Here is a 25,394-nt window from a genome sequence, read left to right as displayed (position 1 = left end):
ACCCAGCTTGAGTGCATCCCTGAGCACGTAGTCCTGGACCTTGGAATGTGCCCATCTGCAACACTCAGTCGAGGACAGCTCCTTGCACTGGAAGACCAGCAAGTTTTGGGCAGACCAAAGGGCGTCTTTCACCGAGCTGATGGTCTTCCAGCAGCAGTTGATGTCTGTCTCGGTGTGCGTCCCCGGGAACAGCCCGTAGAGCACAGAGTCCTGTGTTACGGAACTGCTCGGGATGAACCTGGACAGATACCCCTGCATCTCTCTCCAAACCTTCTTTGCAAAGGCACATTCCAGAAGGAGATGGGTGACGGTCTCGTCTCCACCGCAGCCTCCTCGGGGACGCTGAGACTCCAGGAGTGCATGAAGGAACTGACGGGAAGGGCCCTTCTCACCACCAGCCAAGCTAGGTCTTGGTGCTTGCTTGAAAGCTCTGGCGATGAGGCATTCTGCCAAATAACATTGACAGTCTGCTCGGGGAACCAACCGACAGGATCCACCGTCTCCTTTTCCCGCAGGGTCTCGAGGACGTTTCGTGCGGACCACTTGTGGTCAAAGGTATTTTTCTGCACAAACTTTTCCACGAAGGACAGGTGGGGCGGAACGGTACAATTTCACTACTTCACTATATCACTATATACTTCACTATATCACTATATACTTCACTAGATCACAACATGCTTCACTATATCACTATATACTTCACTAGATCACAACATGCTTCACTATATCACTACATACTTCAACAGTGCCCCTCTCCCCTGTGATCTCTCCACTGAGCAGGACAAGAGTAGCAAATTCCCATCTAAGACACACACCATCCTGACTTGGACATATTTAGGCATTCTTTCAATGTCGCTGGGTCGATATCCTAGAATTCCTCACCTAACAGCACTGTGGGAGCACCTTCACCACTCGGACTGCAGCGGTTCAAACACCACCACCTTCTCAGGGCAACTGGGGATGGGCAATAAATGTGGATTCAGGCTGTATTCATATTCCATATTCTATAAATGTGGCCGTGGCCAGTGTTGTTCACTTCCTGAGAACAAATTTAAAAGAGTACTTGTCCTCTACCTCCATAAGCTCCCACTCCAGTCTTTGAAATTGTTAACGCAGCACATTTTAGGTTTAAAATATTAAACAAATTTATTTTACAAATAATGAATAAGCACATAAGTAACAGTTATCAATTATATATTAAAAATGTTAAATGGGTTGCAACATTCCATTTCAAAATGCATTGAAGACTCCAGTCAGGCTTTGTGTGGCAAAACCCAGAGGAAACATGTCTGCCTTTACCCGCAGTACCATTCCCACCTCTAGGTGAAGCTGTGATGGGAGTTGCCAATGCAGATGTCTCCTTCTTTTGATCTCCCACATTGACTCAATTTTTTGACGTTTTCTCCTAACCAGCAGAAAGCATTGGCCCCTTCCCCTCCTTTTCCCTATGCCTCTACTCTTCTCCTCTACCTCTCATATGCCACTCTCTTCATTCCCCCACCGGTCCCTATACCATTCCTTTTCCCTCTGCCCTCTCACTTCCACGTCCCCTAACACTGTCCCCATCCCCACTCCTTTCCTCCTCCTCTCCTCTTCGTTCTTTCCCTTCTCTCCTCCCCTTCCTCCCTCACCTCCACTTCCCTCTCACATCATCTTCCCCTTCATCCTCCCATCTCTCACCCTTCCTTTCCCTTTTCCCTGTCCCCAGACCTGCCTTTCCCCTCCTCTTTCTCCCTCTATCCTATCCCCCTCCCCTCCCTCTCCCATCCTCTCCAGCTTTCCCCTCCTCTCCCTCTCCTCTCCTCTGCCCTCTCCCCCCTCTGCTCCCTCCTTCCCCTTCCCTCTCTCTCCTCCTCTTTCCCTCATCACCCTCTCTCTTCCTCTCCTCTACCCCCAGATCTCGATGCTATGGTTAGAATATAAATACAGCCTGAATCCAAAGTCAGGGTCCAACCCGACACCAGGATGAAGTGGGGTGAGAGGAGTGAACACTGCATGGAAAAGGGAATCTCACTTAGCTTCAACTGGGCATCAGTTTGAGCTGTAGCATTTTATTTAAGCCCCAAGTTTAACATTGTTACAAAGTGGTTTTAGCATCGAACCAACACTAGACTTGATATGTACAGATGCAAACAATATCTAAACTCCTATCACTGATGTACAATATTGAAGCCTTGACACAAGTTGGAGCTGCACTCCTCCACGCCCTGAGCCATTGTGAGCAAACTCGCTGGCAGGCTGCCCAGTGCATCTAGCATTTCTCGGTGTCTGCCCACCAGCCTTCTTCTGTAGCCTGGGCCCTCGAAGTCAGCAGCTGAGTCCTCTGCAGCAGAGCGAGTGTGTGATGTCGCCCTCCGGTGAGTTGCCACCTGTGGATCCTATCCCCCTGCCCTAGCTCCTGCGCACTTATGCCCGGTGATTCACCATGTGAAGACCACCTCTTTAGCCTAACCTCTAAAGTACTCGTGGTGCCAGTCTCTGAGCTGATGGTTACGAGGGTGAGATCGAGTGACGGTGCATCTTCAGGAAGGCTGGCCTCCTCTTCCTCCACTGGCAGAGGGGTGTCAACATTTTCAACGCCTGAAATGAAAGAGAGGGACAAGGGTTAGCTTCTGGTGTGAAGGGAGAACAGAGAGAGAGAGAAGTGGCTGCAGTTTGTCATGCAGAGTGTGTCGGGTGAGATAGAAGTAAGAAGGGAACAAGAAGATGAGGATGTGAAGAAACCCTGTGCGATGTCTCCTCCAGCGTTGCCGCTCACCACGGCCATGACTCTCCACCTGCCTGTGATGGCCAGCATGCTTTCTTCCCCAGGGGAGAGGGTGTGGAGGCAGGCTCGGCCTCCTCCGGTGCCAGCCTCCTGGCGCAGATCGTGGGCAGCTTTCTCCTGCAAGACAGGAGAGTGTTAGTGACATCTTTGTGAGGTGTTTAGACAATGTGCCTATTATAATGGAATAGCTGGTATGCAGTGTGTAAGATGTGAGGTGCAGGGAAGTGAGCGTTACAATAGTGGTGAGTGTGAGGAGAAGGAAGTGGAGTGAAGTGTGGTGCAGTGATTGTAGGAGAGTGACGGAAAGCTGGAGAGGAGAGTATTGTAAGGCTGGAGGTGTGAGCAGAGAGTAAGGGAGCTGTAGTCTTACCTTGACAACTCCGGTGAGGGCATTGAACTTTTACCAGCAGTGCAACCATGTACTGGGAGCTAAGCTCCCGGCATTAACCTCCTCGGCAACCTCTTCTCACTGGTGGCAGAGGACTTTCTACCCACTGTGGGGGGGGGGGGGTGTGGTGGTGGTGGGGGGGAGAGGATCTCCCTCCTACTGTCCATGGTCTGCACCGGGGCCTCCGAAGCAGCATCGGAAAACTTGGTGCACGATCGGCCGGGTCTGGCAGCCATTTCTCTATTCCCAAGTGTTTCCCTGGTGTCTGCAGTCAGGGTGCACCTCCCCTTTAAGAGGTGCTGGCTGCCTTTAAGTGGCATCAGCGAGGCCCAATATCAGGCCCCACTTAAACAGGCATGCAGCCAATGAATAGCGTGGGCAGCGTTGGCTGGACGCCTGAGTCAAAACAGTGAGCAGGCAGCATGAATATTACGTGTTGCCTGGGCCGACACCACCAGGTGCTTGCAATGCGTGCCATGCCCCCCTGTAGATCCGTTTTTTGGGCACGATCCATTATTTAGACCCAAGACGTTCCTGTGTGCTGGGAGTATTTATAGGCAGTCATGGGGCAACCATGCGCTGTTAATAGAGAAAGAGGCCATGATATATTTTTCAGATCTGCAGCTACTGTGGGGTTTTGTTCGCCTTAACCTTCGTTCTCTTTACATTTGCAGACGGTGTACATTAGCTTTAAAAGGGATAAAGGTGTTTCTTCATGCTGGTGAAGACAGAGAAAGGAAATTCGACAGAAATGCTTTACTCTTGCAGCAACAGACAGAAAAAAAAGGACACTGCCTCTGGCCAGAAAAGTCAGAAAAGCACTTTAGGTAAAAGCAACAAGAAATCCAGAAAGTTTGGAGTCATTTCCAGAACATTCTTACTGTGCAATTCAAAGAGCAGCGATGACAGAACTAGCACTGAGGAAAATGATTCAGCTTCAAAGGACAGGGCGCCTGAAGGTGCCAGTGATTTATCTATAAATGGACCCACATCACAAGCCATATCACAAGCCCAACACAAAACCTCGAATTTCAAGGTCGCTGCGATTCAAAGTGAACTGAAACCGGGTGGAATTGGTGAGTCTGGACTGGATATCGGCAAAGAGCATCCTGTTAAGGTAAGTACATTGTACAGACAGGCACTCAATAAACAGAAACTGCACATACTGGAAATCTGAAACAAAAGCAGAAAATGCTAGAAATGCTGCTCTGGTCAGTCAGTCTCCGTGGAGACAGGTTACGGTGTTTTGGATGTAACCCTTCGTGATACAGTTAACCCGTCACTTTACAAGAGTTAACCGAACCTGCTGCGTTTTTCCAGAATTTTCCGGTTCTTAATATGGATGAGTACTTTTCTCCCCCCTTCAGAAGTTTGCATTATCAAAAGTCTGGATGTTTAACAGCTTAACATCGAGCCGCTGTAACTAAACATGCGCCAGTGAGAGGGAATCCAGAGAGAGTGTCCACCGTGTATAATGCATCAACTGCCGCATCACACTGATGGTATAATGGGCCAGAAATCACTCCCGAAGTAACAGAGGAACTCAGCAGCGCTCTCCGTTGCTGGTGGTGAATTGAAGGAGCAAGTTCCCGGGTTCGCACACGCGCGCTAAAACACGGAAATCGTGAATTTGCTCCTACTGGTTCGCCGGTGATATGACAGCTGCAAATTAAAGGGACATCGCACGCTGCAATCAGAGAAATCATTGAAAAATCACAAACTTGCTTATCTGCCCAGCTGGAAAGTAACTAATCACACCACCAAACACTTAAAAATACCAGGTCTAAACTAAGTTTTAAAAGTGCGGTTAGTCTTAATGACTGCCAAACAACTAAAAAATACATTTAAAAAATGTGGAGTCTCATTACTCCTTATTTTAATAGTTTTTGGTCATTAAAAACAAATTAAAAATTAATAAATTAATTTTTTCTTTACTTTTCCCTTCTGTCTCTTTAATTTAATTCAATTATTTCTTTGGCTTTTTATATAAAAAAAATAATTTTTATTTACAATGACTTCCAGAATACTAACTTTAACTGAATGAGGTCTGCTTGCCTGCTTGTGGCTGTGACTTCTCTTCCTGACAGATTTTGTGGGCGTGCCTTCTACTCTCACAGACTGTTCCATGTGCGTCACCTTACGCTGCTCAGAGGCTGGGTTGATAGCGCACAATTTTTTAAAAGTTCAAAATCAAGCAAGTCGATGCCCCAGAGCCCGCAGTGAGTACGTCCGTTAATTTAATTCACAGGAGCTGCAGCGAACGCTGTCTTGCCACTCTGCACTAGTTCTGGCCCAATGTGCCCCATCTAATAATTCCCTTTAAAAGCAATGGAATAAAATCCAAGTTCCAGAGGTTCTCCATTTGAAGAGCCCCCAGCAGAGGCTGCAAGTATCTCACTACTGATGAAAGTGCAGAAGGAATCAGGCCTTTCAATGAACCATTTTGAACATGATAAACTGTTTACCACCCTGAGCTCTGCCATTTACACCATTTGTTTATCAGAGGCTGACCGATGGTGATTGGTTTATTGGTGGAGCAGATACATTACAAATCTTTCCAGATATACATAATGTCCATTTGGCCTCATTTGTGTAATCTGCCGTGGAAATCCGTGTTATACTGCCAGCAATATGATAATTTAATTTTATATAGTAAGGATTTTCATGGAATCATAGAATGATTCAGCACAGAAGGAGGCCATTTGGCCTCTTTGTGCCTCTTTGAAAAAGCTATCCAATTAGTCCCACTCCCCTGTTCTTTATAATCGAATGCATCTGTATTGACCTGATTACAATGGCAAACAGTTAAGTGAATTTGTTGATAGTCAGATTCCTCCTGCTTGAATTTAGAGGGGTGAAATCCTAGGCCTCCTCAGACCCTCTGATCTGTGGAGGGGAGGGGTGGTGTTGGTACATGATCTAGTCCCAGCTTCAGGACGCTGCCAAACTCATTAACATGGCGTTACAGGGTCTTCACCTGCAGGCCCTGTCCATTTAGAAAAGCCCCAGAAATTCAGGGGAAACCGAGAGTGGACAGAGATAAAACATAACAGGTTTACGACCCTTTCCCTCCGCAGCATCTGGGAAAAGAGCATAACTCAGGCAAGGCACAGAGGAACATCAGGGCCGAGATTTACTGATAAGAAGAAGATAAGCAATAAATCTACCACAAACAGATCAGTGTTCATTATTATGGAATCTTTTGTACAAAACTACAATAAGCCTCATTGTGTAAGGATACACTTTCTATGTTGGTCATATTTTAAAATGATTTTATGGAACTAACTTCTCCCAGTAAAGTAAAGCTTTGTTCATTTGATATGCAGACTGTTTTTCCTGTCCCCAGTATGAAGTTGGATTTTGCGGCACATTGCGGCACATTGATTTAAGTCATGCAAATTCTCCAAGAGTTTCTAGAAAATTGTGCAAAAGGTCATGTGGTTTGGAGGGTGAAAATAGCAATATGTGGAGCTAAATAGCATAATAATAATGGATAGAATACCCAGAGAGAGGTAATATTGGATAGAATACCCAGATATGGGTAACAGTGGATAGAATACCCAGAGAGGGGTAATAGTGGATAGAATACCCAGAGAGGGGTAATAGTGGATAGAATACCCAGAGAGGGGTAATAGTGGATAGAATACCCAGAGAGATAATAGTGGATAGAATACCCAGAGAGAGGTAATAGTGGATAGAATACCCAGAGAGGGGTAATAGTGGATAGAATACCCAGAGAGATAATAGTGGATAGAATACCCAGAGAGGGGTAATAGTGGATAGAATACCCAGAGAGAGATAATAGTGGATAGAATACACAGAGAGGGGTAATAGTGGATAGAATACCCAGAGAGAGATAATAGTGGATAGAATACCCAGAGAGGGGTAATAGTGGATAGAATACCCAGAGAGATAATAGTGGATAGAATACCCAGAGAGGGGTAATAGTGGATAGAATACCCAGAGAGATAATAGTGGATAGAATACCCAGAGAGATAATAGTGGATAGAATACCCAGAGAGGGGTAATAGTGGATAGAATACCCAGAGAGAGGTAATAGTGGATAGAATACCCAGAGAGGGGTAATAGTGGATAGAATACCCAGAGAGAGGTAATAGTGGATAGAATACCCAGAGAGAGATAATAGTGGATAGAATACCCAGAGAGGGGTAATAGTGGATAGAATACCCAGAGAGGGGTAATAGTGGATAGAATACCCAGAGAGAGATAATAGTGGATAGAATACCCAGAGAGGGGTAATAGTGGATAGAATACCCAGAGAGGGGTAATAGTGGATAGAATACCCAGAGAGGGGTAATAGTGGATAGAATACCCAGAGAGGGGTAATAGTGGATAGAATACTCAGATATGGGTAATAGTGGATAGAATACCCAGATAGAGGTAATAGTGGATAGAATACCCAGAGAGAGATAATAGTGGATAGAATACCCAGAGAGAGGTAATAGTGGATAGAATACCCAGAGAGAGGTAATAGTGGATAGAATACCCAGAGAGAGGTAATAGTGGATAGAATACCCAGAGAGGGGTAATAGTGGATAGAATACCCAGAGAGAGATAATAGTGGATAGAATACCCAGAGAGAGGTAATAGTGGATAGAATACCCAGAGAGAGGTAATAGTGGATAGAATACCCAGACAGGGGTAATAGTGGATAGAATACCCAGAGAGGGGTAATAGTGGATAGAATACCCAGAGAGAGGTAATAGTGGATAGAATACCCAGAGAGAGGTAATAGTGGATAGAATACTCAGAGAGGGGTAATAGTGGATAGAATACCCAGAGAGAGGTAATAGTGGATAGAATACCCAGAGAGGGGTAATAGTGGATAGAATACCCAGAGAGAGGTAATAGTGGATAGAATACCCAGAGAGAGATAATAGTGTATAGAATACCCAGAGAGATAATAGTGGATAGAATACCCAGAGAGAGGTAATAGTGGATAGAATACCCAGAGAGAGGTAATAGTGTATAGAATACCCAGAGAGATAATAGTGGATAGAATACCCAGAGAGAGGTAATAGTGGATAGAATACCCAGAGAGAGGTAATAGTGGATAGAATACCCAGAGAGATAATAGTGGATAGAATACCCAGAGAGCGGTAATAGTGGATAGAATACCCAGAGAGAGATAATAGTGAATAGAATACCCAGAGAGATAATAGTGGATAGAATACCCAGAGAGGAGTAATAGTGGATAGAATACCCAGAGAGGGGTAATAGTGGATAGAATACCCAGAGAGAGGTAATAGTGGATAGAATAACCAGAGAGGGGTAATAGTGGATAGAATACCCAGAGAGGGGTAATAGTGGATAGAATACCCAGAGAGGGGTAATAGTGGATAGAATACCCAGAGAGGGGTAATAGTGGATAGAATACCCAGAGAGAGGTAATAGTGGATAGAATACCCAGAGAGATAATAGTGGATAGAATACCCAGAGAGGGGTAATAGTGGATAGAATACCCAGAGAGGGGTAATAGTGGATAGAATACCCAGAGAGAGATAACAGTGGATAGAATACCCAGAGAGGGGTAATAGTGGATAGAATACCCAGAGAGGGGTAATAGTGGATAGAATACCCAGAGAGGCGTAAAAGTGGATAGAATACCCAGAGAGGGGTAATAGTGGATAGAATACCCAGAGAGGGGTAATAGTGGATAGAATACCCAGAGAGAGGTAATAGTGGATAGAATACCCAGAGAGATAATAGTGGATAGAATACCCAGAGAGAGGTAATAGTGGATAGAATACCCAGAGAGAGGTAATAGTGGATAGAATTCCCAGAGAGATAATAGTGGATAGAATACCCAGAGAGAGGGAATAGTGGATAGAATACCCAGAGAGGGGTAATAGTGGATAGAATACCCAGAGAGGGGTAATAGTGGATAGAATACCCAGAGAGAGGTAATAGTGGATAGAATACCCAGAGAGGGGTAATAGTGGATAGAATACCCAGAGAGGGGTAATAGTGGATAGAATACCCAGAGAGAGGTAATAGTGGATAGAATACCCAGATAGGGGTAATAGTGGATAGAATACCCAGAGAGATAATAGTGGATAGAATACCCAGAGAGAGGTAATAGTGGATAGAATACCCAGAGAGGGGTAATAGTGGATAGAATACCCAGAGAGATAATAGTGGATAGAATACCCAGAGAGAGGTAATAGTGGATAGAATACCCAGAGAGAGGTAATAGTGGATAGAATACCCAGAGAGGGGTAATAGTGGATAGAATACCCAGAGAGGGGTAATAGTGGATAGAATACCCAGAGAGAGGTAATAGTGGATAGAATACCCAGAGAGGGGTAATAGTGGATAGAATACCCAGAGAGAGGTAATAGTGGATAGAATACCCAGAGAGAGATAATAGTGTATAGAATACCCAGAGTGATAATAGTGGATAGAATACCCAGAGAGAGGTAATAGTGGATAGAATACCCAGAGAGAGGTAATAGTGTATAGAATACCCAGAGAGATAATATTGGATAGAATACCCAGAGAGATAATAGTGGATAGAATACCCAGAGAGGGGTAATAGTGGATAGAATACCCAGAGAGAGATAATAGTGAATAGAATACCCAGAGAGATAATAGTGGATAGAATACCCAGAGAGGGGTAATAGTGGATAGAATACCCAGAGAGGGGTAATAGTGGATAGAATACCCAGAGAGAGATAATAGTGGATAGAATACCCAGAGAGGGGTAATAGTAGTAGAATACCCAGAGAGGGGTAATAGTAGATAGAATACCCAGAGAGGGGTAATAGTGGATAGAATACCCAGAGAGATAATAGTGGATAGAATACCCAGAGAGGGGTAATAGTGGATAGAATACCCAGAGAGAGGTAATAGTGGATAGAATACCCAGATAGGGGTAATAGTGGATAGAATACCCAGAGAGATAATAGTGGATGGAATACCCAGAGAGAGGTAATAGTGGATAGAATACCCAGAGAGGGGTAATAGTGGATAGAATACCCAGAGAGATAATAGTGGATAGAATACCCAGAGAGAGGTAATAGTGGATAGAATACCCAGAGAGAGGTAATAGTGGATAGAATACCCAGAGAGGGGTAATAGTGGATAGAATACCCAGAGAGGGGTAATAGTGGATAGAACACCCAGAGAGAGGTAATAGTGGATAGAATACCCAGAGAGGGGTAATAGTGGATAGAATACCCAGAGAGAGGTAATAGTGGATAGAATACCCAGAGAGAGATAATAGTGTACAGAATACCCAGAGAGAGATAATAGTGGATAGAATACCCAGAGAGGGGTAATAGTGGATAGAATACCCAGAGAGGGGTAATAGTGGATAGAATACCCAGAGAGGGGTAATAGTGGATAGAATACCCAGAGAGGGGTAATAGTGGATAGAATACCCAGAGAGAGGTAATAGTGGATAGAATACCCAGAGAGATAATAGTGGACAGAATACCCAGAGAGGGGTAATAGTGGATAGAATACCCAGAGAGGGGTAATAGTGGATAGAATACCCAGAGAGAGATAATAGTGGATAGAATACCCAGAGAGGGGTAATAGTGGATAGAATACCCAGAGAGGGGTAATAGTGGATAGAATACCCAGAGAGGCGTAATAGTGGATAGAATACCCAGAGAGAGGTAATAGTGGATAGAATACCCAGAGAGGGGTAATAGTGGATAGAATACCCAGAGAGAGGTAATAGTGGATAGAATACCCAGAGAGAGGTAATAGTGGATAGAATACCCAGAGAGATAATAGTGGATAGAATACCCAGAGAGAGGGAATAGTGGATAGAATACCCAGAGAGGGGTAATAGTGGACAGAATACCCAGAGAGGGGTAATAGTGGATAGAATACCCAGAGAGAGATAATAGTGTATAGAATACCCAGAGAGATAATAGTGGATAGAATACCCAGAGAGAGGTAATAGTGGATAGAATACCCAGAGAGATAATATTGGATAGAATACCCAGAGAGATAATAGTGGATAGAATACCCAGAGAGGGGTAATAGTGGATAGAATACCCAGAGAGAGATAATAGTGAATAGAATACCCAGAGAGATAATAGTGGATAGAATACCCAGAGAGGGGTAATAGTGGATAGAATACCCAGAGAGGGGTAATAGTGGATAGAATACCCAGAGAGAGATAATAGTGGATAGAATACCCAGAGAGGGGGAATAGTGGATAGAATACCCAGAGAGGGGTAATAGTGGATAGAATACCCAGAGAGGGGTAATAGTGGATAGAATACCCAGAGAGATAATAGTGGATAGAATACCCAGAGAGGGGTAATAGTGGATAGAATACCCAGAGAGAGGTAATAGTGGATAGAATACCCAGATAGGGGTAATAGTGGATAGAATACCCAGAGAGATAATAGTGGATGGAATATCCAGAGAGAGGTAATAGTGGATAGAATACCCAGAGAGGGGTAATAGTGGATAGAATACCCAGAGAGATAATAGTGGATTGAATACCCAGAGAGAGGTAATAGTGGATAGAATACCCAGAGAGAGGTAATAGTGGATAGAATACCCAGAGAGGGGTAATAGTGGATAGAATACCCAGAGAGGGGTAAAAGTGGATAGAATACCCAGAGAGAGGTAATAGTGGCTAGAATACCCAGAGAGGGGTAATAGTGGATAGAATACCCAGAGGGAGGTAATAGTGGATAGAATACCCAGAGAGAGATAATAGTGTACAGAATACCCAGAGAGAGATAATAGTGGATAGAATACCCAGAGAGGGGTAATAGTGGATAGAATACCCAGAGAGGGGTAATAGTGGATAGAATACCCAGAGAGGGGTAATAGTGGATAGAATACCCAGAGAGGGGTAATAGTGGATAGAATACCCAGAGAGAGGTAATAGTGGATAGAATACCCAGAGAGATAATAGTGGATAGAATACCCAGAGAGGGGTAATAGTGGATAGAATACCCAGAGAGGGGTAATAGTGGATAGAATACCCAGAGAGAGATAATAGTGGATAGAATACCCAGAGAGGGGTAATAGTGGATAGAATACCCAGAGAGGGGTAATAGTGGATAGAATACCCAGAGAGGCGTAATAGTGGATAGAATACCCAGAGAGAGGTAATAGTGAATAGAATACCCAGAGAGGGGTAATAGTGGATAGAATACCCAGAGAGAGGTAATAGTGGATAGAATACCCAGAGAGGGGTAATAGTGGATAGAATACCCAGAGAGAGGTAATAGTGGATAGAATACCCAGAGAGGGGTAATAGTGGATAGAATACCCAGAGAGGGGAAATAGTGGATAGAATACCCAGAGAGAGGTAATAGTGGATAGAATACCCAGATAGGGGTAATAGTGGATAGAATACCCAGAGAGATAATAGTGGATAGAATACCCAGAGAGAGGTAATAGTGGATAGAATACCCAGAGAGGGGTAATAGTGGATAGAATACCCAGAGAGATAATAGTGGATAGAATACCCAGAGAGAGGTAATAGTGGATAGAATACCCAGAGAGGGGTAATAGTGGATAGAATACCCAGAGAGGGGTAATAGTGGATAGAATACCCAGAGAGAGGTAATAGTGGATAGAATACCCAGAGAGGGGTAATAGTGGATAGAATACCCAGAGAGATAATAGTGGATGGAATACCCAGAGAGAGGTAATAGTGGATCGAATACCCAGAGAGGGGTAATAGTGGATAGAATACCCAGAGAGATAATAGTGGATAGAATACCCAGAGAGAGTTAATAGTGGATAGAATACCCAGAGAGGGGTAATAGTGGATAGAATACCCAGAGAGGGGTAATAGTGGATAGAATACCCAGAGAGAGGTAATACTGGATAGAATACCCAGAGAGGGGTAATAGTGGATAGAATACCCAGAGAGGGGTAATAGTGGATAGAATACCCAGAGAGAGGTAATAGTGGATAGAATACCAAGATAGGGGTAATAGTGGATGGAATACCCAGAGAGGGGTAATAATGGATAGAATACCCAGAGAGAGGTAATAGTGGATAGAATACCCAGAGAGGGGTAATAGTGGATAGAATACCCAGAGAGAGGTAATAGTGGATAGAATACCCAGAGAGGGGTAATAGTGGATAGAATACCCAGAGAGAGGTAATAGTGGATAGAATACCCAGAGAGGGGTAATAGTGGATAGAATACCCAGAGAGAGGTAATAGTGGATAGAATACCCAGATAGGGGTAATAGTGGATAGAATACCCAGAGAGAGGTAATAGTGGATAGAATACCCAGAGAGGGGTAATAGTGGATAGAATACCCAGAGAGGGGTAATAGTGGATAGAATACCCAGAGAGGGGTAATAGTGGATAGAATACCCAGAGAGGCGTAATAGTGGATAGAATAACCAGAGAGAGGTAATAGTGGATAGAATACCCAGAGAGGGGTAATAGTGGATAGAATACCCAGAGAGGGGTAATAGTGGATAGAATACCCAGAGAGAGGTAATAGTGGATAGAATACCCAGATAGGGGTAATAGTGGATAGAATACCCAGAGAGGGGTAATAGTGGATAGAATACCCAGAGAGGGGTAATAGTGGATAGAACACCCAGATAGAGGTAATAGTTGATAGAATACCCAGAGAGGGGTAATAGTGGATAGAATACCCAGATAGAGGTAATAGTGGATAGAATACCCAGAGAGGGCTAATAGTGGATAGAATACCCAGAGAGAGGTAATTGTGGATAGAATACCCAGAGAGAGATCATAGTGGATAGAATTCCCAGAGAGAGGTAATAGTGTATAGAATACCCAGAGAGAGGCAATAGTGGATAGAATACCCAGAGAGAGATAATAGTGGATAGAATACCCAGAGAGGGGTAATAGTGGATAGAATACCCAGAGAGGGGTAATAGTGGATAGAATACCCAGAGAGGGGTAATAGTGGATAGAATACCCAGAGAGGGGTAATAGTGGATAGAATACCCAGAGAGGGGTAATAGTGGATAGAATACCCAGAGAGATAATAGTGGATAGAATACCCAGAGAGAGGTAATAGTGGATAGAATACCCAGAGAGGGGTAATAGTGGATTGAATACCCAGAGAGATAATAGTGGATAGAATACCCAGAGAGAGGTAATAGTGGATAGAATACCCAGAGAGGGGTAATAGTGGATAGAATACCCAGAGAGGGGTAATAGTGGATAGAATACCCAGAGAGAGGTAATAGTGGATAGAATACCCAGAGAGGGGTAATAGTGGATAGAATACCCAGAGAGGGGTAATAGTGGATCGAATACCCAGAGAGAGGTAATAGTGGATAGAATACCCAGATAGGGGTAATGGTGGATAGAATACCCAGAGAGGGGTAATAATGGATAGAATACCCAGAGAGAGGTAATAGTGGATAGAATACCCAGATAGGGGTAATAGTGGATAGAATACCCAGAGAGAGGTAATAGTGGATAGAATACCCAGAGAGGGGTAATAGTGGATAGAATACCCAGAGAGAGGTAATAGTGGATAGAATACCCAGATAGGGGTAATAGTGGATAGAATACCCAGAGAGAGGTAATAGTGGATAGAATACCCAGAGAGGGGTAATAGTGGATAGAATACCCAGAGAGGGGTAATAGTGGATAGAATACCCAGAGAGGGGTAATAGTGGATAGATTACCCAGAGAGGCGTAATAGTGGATAGAATACCCAGAGAGAGGTAATAGTGGATAGAATACCCAGAGAGGGGTAATAGTGGATAGAATACCCAGATAGAGGTAATAGTGGATAGAATACCCAGAGAGGGGTTATAGTGGATAGAATACCCAGAGAGGGGTAATAGTGGATAGAATACCCAGATAGAGGTAATAGTGGATAGAATACCCAGATAGGGGTAATAGTGGATAGAATACCCAGAGAGGGGTAATAGTGGATAGAATACCCAGAGAGGGGTAATAGTGGATAGAATACCCAGAGAGAGGTAATAGTGGATAGAATACCCAGATAGGGGTAATAGTGGATAGAATACCCAGAGAGATAATAGTGGATAGAATACCCAGAGAGGGGTAATAGTGGATAGAATACCCAGATAGAGGTAATAGTGGATAGAATACCCAGAGAGGGGTAATAGTGGATAGAATACCCAGATAGAGGTAATAGTGGATAGAATACCCAGAGAGGGGTAATAGTGGATAGAATACCCAGAGAGAGGTAATAGTGGATAGAATACCCAGAGAGAGATAATAGTGGATAGAATACCCAGAGAGAGGTAATAGTGTATAGAATACCCAGAGAGAGGCAATAGTGGATAGAATACCCAGAGAGAGGTAATAGTGGATAGAATACCCAGAGAGGGGTAATAGTGGATAGAATACCCAGAGAGGGGTAATAGTGGATAGAATACCCAGAGAGGGGTAATAGTGGATACAAAACCCAGAGAGGGGTAATAGTGGATAGAATACCCAGAGAGGGGTAATAGTGGATAGAATACCCAGAGAGGGGTAATAGTGGATAGAATACCCAGAGAGAGGTAATAGTGGATAGAATACCCAGAGAGATAATAGTGGATAGAATACCCAGAGAGGGGTAATAGTGGATAGAATACCCAGAGAGGGGTAATAGTGGATAGAATACCCAGAGAGAGATAATAGTGGATAGAATACCCAGAGAGGGGTAATAGTGGATAGAATACCCAGAGAGGGGTAATAGTGGATAGAATACCCAGAGAGGCGTAATAGTGGATAGAATACCCAGAGAGAGGTAATAGTGGATAGAATACCCAGAGAGGGGTAATAGTGGATAGAATACCCAGAGAGAGGTAATAGTGGATAGAATACCCAGAGAGAGGTAATAGTGGATAGAATACCCAGAGAGATAATAGTGGATAGAATACCCAGAGAGAGGGAATAGTGGATAGAATACCCAGAGAGGGGTAATAGTGGATAGAATACCCAGAGAGGGGTAATAGTGGATAGAATACCCAGAGAGAGATAATAGTGTATAGAATACCCAGAGAGATAATAGTGGATAGAATACCCAGAGAGAGGTAATAGTGGATAGAATACCCAGAGAGAGGTAATAGTGTATAGAATACCCAGAGAGATAATATTGGATAGAATACCCAGAGAGATAATAGTGGATAGAATACCCAGAGAGGGGTAATAGTGGATAGAATACCCAGAGAGAGATAATAGTGAATGGAATACCCAGAGAGATAATAGTGGATAGAATACCCAGAGAGGGGTAATAGTGGATAGAATACCCAGAGAGGGGTAATAGTGGATAGAATACCCAGAGAGAGATAATAGTGGATAGAATACCCAGAGAGGGGTAATAGTGGATAGAATACCCAGAGAGGGGTAATAGTGGATAGAATACCCAGAGAGGGGTAATAGTGGATGGAATACCCAGAGAGATAATAGTGGATAGAATACCCAGAGAGGGGTAATAGTGGATAGAATACCCAGAGAGAGGTAATAGTGGATAGAATACCCAGATAGGGGTAATAGTGGATAGAATACCCAGAGAGATAATAGTGGATGGAATACCCAGAGAGAGGTAATAGTGGATAGAATACCCAGAGAGGGGTAATAGTGGATAGAATACCCAGAGAGATAATAGTGGATAGAATACCCAGAGAGAGGTAATAGTGGATAGAATACCCAGAGAGAGGTAATAGTGGATAGAATACCCAGAGAGGGGTAATAGTGGATAGAATACCCAGAGAGGGGTAATATTGGATAGAATACCCAGAGAGAGGTAATAGTGGATAGAATACCCAGAGAGGGGTAATAGTGGATAGAATACCCAGAGAGAGGTAATAGTGGATAGAATACCCAGAGAGAGATAATAGTGTACAGAATACCCAGAGAGAGATAATAGTGGATAGAATACCCAGAGAGGGGTAATAGTGGATAGAATACCCAGAGAGGGGTAATAGTGGATAGAATACCCAGAGAGGGGTAATAGTGGATAGAATACCCAGAGAGGGGTAATAGTGGATAGAATACCCAGAGAGAGGTTATAGTGGATAGAATACCCAGAGAGATAATAGTGGATAGAATACCCAGAGAGGGGTAATAGTGGATAGAATACCCAGAGAGGGGTAATAGTGGATAGAATACCCAGAGAGAGATAATAGTGGATAGAATACCCAGAGAGGGGTAATAGTGGATAGAATACCCAGAGAGGGGTAATAGTGGATAGAATACCCAGAGAGGCGTAATAGTGGATAGAATACCCAGAGAGAGGTAATAGTGGATAGAATACCCAGAGAGGGGTAATAGTGGATAGAATACCCAGAGAGAGGTAATAGTGGATAGAATACCCAGAGAGAGGTAATAGTGGATAGAATACCCAGAGAGATTATAGTGGATAGAATACCCAGAGAGAGGGAATAGTGGATAGAATACCCAGAGAGGGGTAATAGTGGATAGAATACCCAGAGAGGGGTAATAGTGGATAGAATACCCAGAGAGAGGTAATAGTGGATAGAATACCCAGAGAGGGGTAATAGTGGATAGAATACCCAGAGAGGGGTAATAGTGGATAGAATACCCAGAGAGAGGTAATAGTGGATAGAATACCCAGATAGGGGTAATAGTGGATAGAATACCCAGAGAGATAATAGTGGATAGAATACCCAGAGAGAGGTAATAGTGGATAGAATACCCAGAGAGGGGTAATAGTGGATAGAATACCCAGAGAGATAATAGTGGATAGAATACCCAGAGAGAGGTAATAGTGGATAGAATACCCAGAGAGGGGTAATAGTGGATAGAATACCCAGAGAGGGGTAATAGTGGATAGAATACCCAGAGAGAGGTAATAGTGGATAGAATACCCAGAGAGGGGTAATAGTGGATAGAATACCCAGAGAGATAATAGTGGATGGAATACCCAGAGAGAGGTAACAGTGGATCGAATACCCAGAGAGGGGTAATAGTGGATAGAATACCCAGAGAGATAATAGTGGATAGAATACCCAGAGAGAGTTAATAGTGGATAGAATACCCAGAGAGGGGTAATAGTGGATAGAATACCCAGAGAGGGGTAATAGTGGATAGAATACCCAGAGAGAGGTAATAGTGGATAGAATACCCAGAGAGGGGTAATAGTGGATAGAATACCCAGAGAGGGGTAATAGTGGATAGATTACCCAGAGAGAGGTAATAGTGGATAGATTACCCAGATAGGGGTAATAGTGGATAGAATACCCAGAGAGGGGTAATAATGGATAGAATACCCAGAGAGAGGTAATAGTGGATAGAATACCCAGAGAGGGGTAATAGTGGATAGAATACGCAGAGAGAGGTAATAGTGGATAGAATACCCAGAGAGGGGTAATAGTGGATAGAATACCCAGAGAGAGGTAATAGTGGATAGAATACCCAGAGAGGGGTAATAGTGGATAGAATACCCAGAGAGAGGTAATAGTGGATAGAATACCCAGATAGGGGTAATAGTGGATAGAATACCCAGAGAGAGGTAATAGTGGATAGAATACCCAGAGAGGGGTAATAGTGGATGGAATACCCAGAGAGGGGTAATAGTGGATAGAATACCCAGAGAGGGGTAATAGTGGATAGAATACCCAGAGAGGCGTAATAGTGGATAGAATAACCAGAGAGAGGTAATAGTGGATAGAATACCCAGAGAGGGGTAATAGTGGATAGAATACCCAGATAGAGGTAATAGTGGATAGAATACCCAGAGAGGGGTAATAGTGGATAGAATACCCAGAGAGGGGTAATAGTGGATAGAATACCCAGATAGAGGTAATCGTGGATAGAATACCCAGATATGGGTAATAGTGGATAGAATACCCAGAGAGGGGTAATAGTGGATAGAATACCCAGAGAGGGGTAATAGTGGATAGAATACCCAGAGAGAGGTAATAGTGGATAGAATACCCAGATAGGGGTAATAGTGGATAGAATACCCAGAGAGGGGTAATAGTGGATAGAATACCCAGAGAGGGGTAATAGTGGATAGAACACCCAGATAGAGGTAATAGTTGATAGAATACCCAGAGAGGGGTAATAGTGGATAGAATACCCAGATAGAGGTAATAGTGGATAGAATACCCAGAGAGGGCTAATAGTGGATAGAATACCCAGAGAGAGGTAATTGTGGATAGAATACCCAGAGAGAGATCATAGTGGATCGAATACCCAGAGAGAGGTAATAGTGTATAGAATACCCAGAGAGAGGCAATAGTGGATAGAATACCCAGAGAGAGATAATAGTGGATAGAATACCCAGAGAGGGGTAATAGTGGATAGAATACCCAGAGAGGGGTAATAGTGGATAGAATACCCAGAGAGGGGTAATAGTGGATAGAATACCCAGAGAGGGGTAATAGTGGATAGAATACCCAGAGAGGGGTAATAGTGGATAGAATACCCAGAGAGATAATAGTGGATAGAATACCCAGAGAGAGGTAATAGTGGATAGAATACCCAGAGAGGGGTAATAGTGGATAGAATACCCAGAGAGATAATAGTGGATAGAATACCCAGAGAGAGGTAATAGTGGATAGAATACCCAGAGAGTGGTAATAGTGGATAGAATACCCAGAGAGGGGTAATAGTGGATAGAATACCCAGAGAGAGGTAATAGTGGATAGAATACCCAGAGAGGGGTAATAGTGGATAGAATACCCAGAGAGGGGTAATAGTGGATCGAATACCCAGAGAGAGGTAATAGTGGATAGAATACCCAGATAGGGGTAATGGTGGATAGAATACCCAGAGAGATAATAGTGGATGGAATACCCAGAGAGAGGTAATAGTGGATAGAATACCCAGAGAGGGGTAATAGTGGATAGAATACCCAGAGAGATAATAGTGGATAGAATACCCAGAGAGAGGTAATAGTGGATAGAATACCCAGAGAGAGGTAATAGTGGATAGAATACCCAGAGAGGGGTAATAGTGGATAGAATACCCAGAGAGGGGTAATATTGGATAGAATACCCAGAGAGAGGTAATAGTGGATAGAATACCCAGAGAGGGGTAATAGTGGATAGAATACCCAGAGAGAGGTAATAGTGGATAGAATACCCAGAGAGAGATAATAGTGTACAGAATACCCAGAGAGAGATAATAGTGGATAGAATACCCAGAGAGGGGTAATAGTGGATAGAATACCCAGAGAGGGGTAATAGTGGATAGAATACCCAGAGAGGGGTAATAGTGGATAGAATACCCAGAGAGGGGTAATAGTGGATAGAATACCCAGAGAGAGGTAATAGTGGATAGAATACCCAGAGAGATAATAGTGGATAGAATACCCAGAGAGGGGTAATAGTGGATAGAATACCCAGAGAGGGGTAATAGTGGATAGAATACCCAGAGAGAGATAATAGTGGATAGAATACCCAGAGAGGGGTAATAGTGGATAGAATACCCAGAGAGGGGTAATAGTGGATAGAATACCCAGAGAGGGGTAATAGTGGATAGAATACCCAGAGAGGCGTAATAGTGGATAGAATACCCAGAGAGAGGTAATAGTGGATAGAATACCCAGAGAGGGGTAATAGTGGATAGAATACCCAGAGAGAGGTAATAGTGGATAGAATACCCAGAGAGAGGTAATAGTGGATAGAATACCCAGAGAGATAATAGTGGATAGAATACCCAGAGAGAGGGAATAGTGGATAGAATACCCAGAGAGGGGTAATAGTGGATAGAATACCCAGAGAGGGGTAATAGTGGATAGAATACCCAGAGAGAGGTAATAGTGGATAGAATACCCAGAGAGGGGTAATAGTGGATAGAATACCCAGAGAGGGGTAATAGTGGATAGAATACCCAGAGAGAGGTAATAGTGGATAGAATACCCAGATAGGGGTAATAGTGGATAGAATACCCAGAGAGATAATAGTGGATAGAATACCCAGAGAGAGGTAATAGTGGATAGAATACCCAGAGAGGGGTAATAGTGGATAGAATACCCAGAGAGATAATAGTGGATAGAATACCCAGAGAGAGGTAATAGTGGATAGAATACCCAGAGAGGGGTAATAGTGGATAGAATACCCAGAGAGGGGTAATAGTGGATAGAATACCCAGAGAGAGGTAATAGTGGATAGAATACCCAGAGAGGGGTAATAGTGGATAGAATACCCAGAGAGATAATAGTGGATGGAATACCCAGAGAGAGGTAATAGTGGATCGAATACCCAGAGAGGGGTAATAGTGGATAGAATACCCAGAGAGATAATAGTGGATAGAATACCCAGAGAGAGTTAATAGTGGATAGAATACCCAGAGAGGGGTAATAGTGGATAGAATACCCAGAGAGGGGTAATAGTGGATAGAATACCCAGAGAGAGGTAATAGTGGATAGAATACCCAGAGAGGGGTAATAGTGGATAGAATACCCAGAGAGGGGTAATAGTGGATAGAATACCCAGAGAGAGGTAATAGTGGATAGAATACCCAGATAGGGGTAATAGTGGATAGAATACCCAGAGAGGGGTAATAATGGATAGAATACCCAGAGAGAGGTAATAGTGGATAGAATACCCAGAGAGGGGTAATAGTGGATAGAATACGCAGAGAGAGGTAATAGTGGATAGAATACCCAGAGAGGGGTAATAGTGGATAGAATACCCAGAGAGAGGTAATAGTGGATAGAATACCCAGAGAGGGGTAATAGTGGATAGAATACCCAGAGAGAGGTAATAGTGGATAGAATACCCAGATAGGGGTAATAGTGGATAGAATACCCAGAGAGAGGTAATAGTGGATAGAATACCCAGAGAGGGGTAATAGTGGATGGAATACCCAGAGAGGGGTAATAGTGGATAGAATACCCAGAGAGGGGTAATAGTGGATAGAATACCCAGAGAGGCGTAATAGTGGATAGAATAACCAGAGAGAGGTAATAGTGGATAGAATACCCAGAGAGGGGTAATAGTGGATAGAATACCCAGATAGAGGTAATAGTGGATAGAATACCCAGAGAGGGGTAATAGTGGATAGAATACCCAGAGAGGGGTAATAGTGGATAGAATACCCAGATAGAGGTAATCGTGGATAGAATACCCAGATATGGGTAATAGTGGATAGAATACCCAGAGAGGGGTAATAGTGGATAGAATACCCAGAGAGGGGTAATAGTGGATAGAATACCCAGAGAGAGGTAATAGTGGATAGAATACCCAGATAGGGGTAATAGTGGATAGAATACCCAGAGAGGGGTAATAGTGGATAGAATACCCAGAGAGGGGTAATAGTGGATAGAACACCCAGATAGAGGTAATAGTTGATAGAATACCCAGAGAGGGGTAATAGTGGATAGAATACCCAGATAGAGGTAATAGTGGATAGAATACCCAGAGAGGGCTAATAGTGGATAGAATACCCAGAGAGAGGTAATTGTGGATAGAATACCCAGAGAGAGATCATAGTGGATCGAATACCCAGAGAGAGGTAATAGTGTATAGAATACCCAGAGAGAGGCAATAGTGGATAGAATACCCAGAGAGAGATAATAGTGGATAGAATACCCAGAGAGGGGTAATAGTGGATAGAATACCCAGAGAGGGGTAATAGTGGATAGAATACCCAGAGAGGGGTAATAGTGGATAGAATACCCAGAGAGGGGTAATAGTGGATAGAATACCCAGAGAGGGGTAATAGTGGATAGAATACCCAGAGAGATAATAGTGGATAGAATACCCAGAGAGAGGTAATAGTGGATAGAATACCCAGAGAGGGGTAATAGTGGATAGAATACCCAGAGAGATAATAGTGGATAGAATACCCAGAGAGAGGTAATAGTGGATAGAATACCCAGAGAGGGGTAATAGTGGATAGAATACCCAGAGAGGGGTAATAGTGGATAGAATACCCAGAGAGAGGTAATAGTGGATAGAATACCCAGAGAGGGGTAATAGTGGATAGAATACCCAGAGAGGGGTAATAGTGGATCGAATACCCAGAGAGAGGTAATAGTGGATAGAATACCCAGATAGGGGTAATGGTGGATAGAATACCCAGAGAGGGGTAATAATGGATAGAATACCCAGAGAGAGGTAATAGTGGATTGAATACCCAGATAGGGGTAATAGTGGATAGAATACCCAGAGAGAGGTAATAGTGGATAGAATACCCAGAGAGGGGTAATAGTGGATAGAATACCCAGAGAGAGGTAATAGTGGATAGAATACCCAGAGAGGGGTAATAGTGGATAGAATACCCAGAGAGAGGTAATAGTGGATAGAATACCCAGATAGGGGTAATAGTGGATAGAATACCCAGAGAGAGGTAATAGTGGATAGAATACCCAGAGAGGGGTAATAGTGGATAGAATACCCAGAGAGGGGTAATAGTGGATAGAATACCCAGAGAGGGGTAATAGTGGATAGATTACCCAGAGAGGCGTAATAGTGGATAGAATACCCAGAGAGAGGTAATAGTGGATAGAATACCCAGAGAGGGGTAATAGTGGATAGAATACCCAGATAGAGGTAATAGTGGATAGAATACCCAGAGAGGGGTTATAGTGGATAGAATACCCAGAGAGGGGTAATAGTGGATAGAATACCCAGATAGAGGTAATAGTGGATAGAATACCCAGATAGGGGTAATAGTGGATAGAATACCCAGAGAGGGGTAATAGTGGATAGAATACCCAGAGAGGGGTAATAGTGGATAGAATACCCAGAGAGAGGTAATAGTGGATAGAATACCCAGATAGGGGTAATAGTGGATAGAATACCCAGAGAGGGGTAATAGTGGATAGAATACCCAGAGAGGGGTAATAGTGGATAGAATACCCAGATAGAGGTAATAGTGGATAGAATACCCAGAGAGGGGTAATAGTGGATAGAATACCCAGATAGAGGTAATAGTGGATAGAATACCCAGAGAGGGGTAATAGTGGATAGAATACCCAGAGAGAGGTAATAGTGGATAGAATACCCAGAGAGAGATAATAGTGTATAGAATACCCAGAGAGAGGTAATAGTGTATAGAATACCCAGAGAGAGGCAATAGTGGATAGAATACCCAGAGAGAGGTAATAGTGGATAGAATACCCAGAGAGGGGTAATAGTGGATAGAATACCCAGAGAGGGGTAATAGTGGATAGAATACCCAGAGAGGGGTAATAGTGGATAGAATACCCAGAGAGGGGTAATAGTGGATAGAATACCCAGAGAGGGGTAATAGTGGATAGAATACCCAGATAGGGGTAATAGTGGATAGAATACCCAGATAGGGGTAATAGTGGATAGAATACCCAGAGAGGGGTAATAGTGGATAGAATACCCAGATATGGGTAATAGTGGATAGCATACCCAGAGAGGGGTTATAGTGGATAGAATACCCAGAGAGGGGTAATAGTGGATAGAATACCCAGATAGAGGTAATAGTGGATAGAATACCCAGATAGGGGTAATAGTGGATAGAATACCCAGAGAGGGGTAATAGTGGATAGAATACCCAGAGAGAGGTAATAGTGGATAGAATACCCAGATAGGGGTAATAGTGGATAGAATACCCAGAGAGGGGTTATAGTGGATAGAATACCCAGAGAGGGGTAATAGTGGATAGAATACCCAGATAGAGGTAATAGTGGATAGAATACCCAGATAGGGGTAATAGTGGATAGAATACCCAGAGAGGGGTAATAGTGGATAGAATACCCAGAGAGGGGTAATAGTGGATAGAATACCCAGAGAGAGGTAATAGTGGATAGAATACCCAGATAGGGGTAATAGTGGATAGAATACCCAGAGAGGGGTAATAGTGGATAGAATACCCAGAGAGGGGTAATAGTGGATAGAATACCCAGATAGAGGTAATAGTGGATAGAATACCCAGAGAGGGGTAATAGTGGATAGAATACCCAGATAGAGGTAATAGTGGATAGAATACCCAGAGAGGGGTAATAGTGGATAGAATACCCAGAGAGAGGTAATAGTGGATAGAATACCCAGAGAGAGATAATAGTGTATAGAATACCCAGAGAGAGGTAATAGTGTATAGAATACCCAGAGAGAGGCAATAGTGGATAGAATACCCAGAGGGAGGTAATAGTGGATAGAATACCCAGAGAGGGGTAATAGTGGATAGAATACCCAGAGAGGGGTAATAGTGGATAGAATACCCAGAGAGGGGTAATAGTGGATAGAATACCCAGAGAAGGGTAATAGTGGATAGAATACCCAGAGAGGGGTAATAGTGGATAGAATACCCAGAGAGGGGTAATAGTGGATAGAATACCCAGATAGGGGTAATAGTGGATAGAATACCCAGATAGGGGTAATAGT

General features: G+C 43.5%; 1 protein-coding gene across 1 annotated transcript in view; it reads left to right on the top strand.

The window, feature by feature from the left end:
• The window catches only part of il16 (interleukin 16), a 129,244-nt gene that overhangs the window by 21,869 nt on the left and 81,981 nt on the right, over positions 1-25,394 (top strand). Inside the window, exon 2 of the mRNA XM_067971617.1 lies at positions 3,830-4,272. Coding sequence (XP_067827718.1) covers positions 3,871-4,272 — 402 coding nt within the window. The 5' untranslated portion in view covers positions 3,830-3,870. The remainder of the gene's footprint in view (positions 1-3,829; positions 4,273-25,394) is intronic.

Source organism: Heptranchias perlo, chromosome 34, assembly GCF_035084215.1.
Source record: "Heptranchias perlo isolate sHepPer1 chromosome 34, sHepPer1.hap1, whole genome shotgun sequence".
Taxonomy (NCBI): Eukaryota; Metazoa; Chordata; class Chondrichthyes; order Hexanchiformes; family Hexanchidae; genus Heptranchias; species Heptranchias perlo.
Note: the sequence above shows the minus strand (reverse complement) of the source record. Positions and strands in the feature narration are given on the sequence as shown.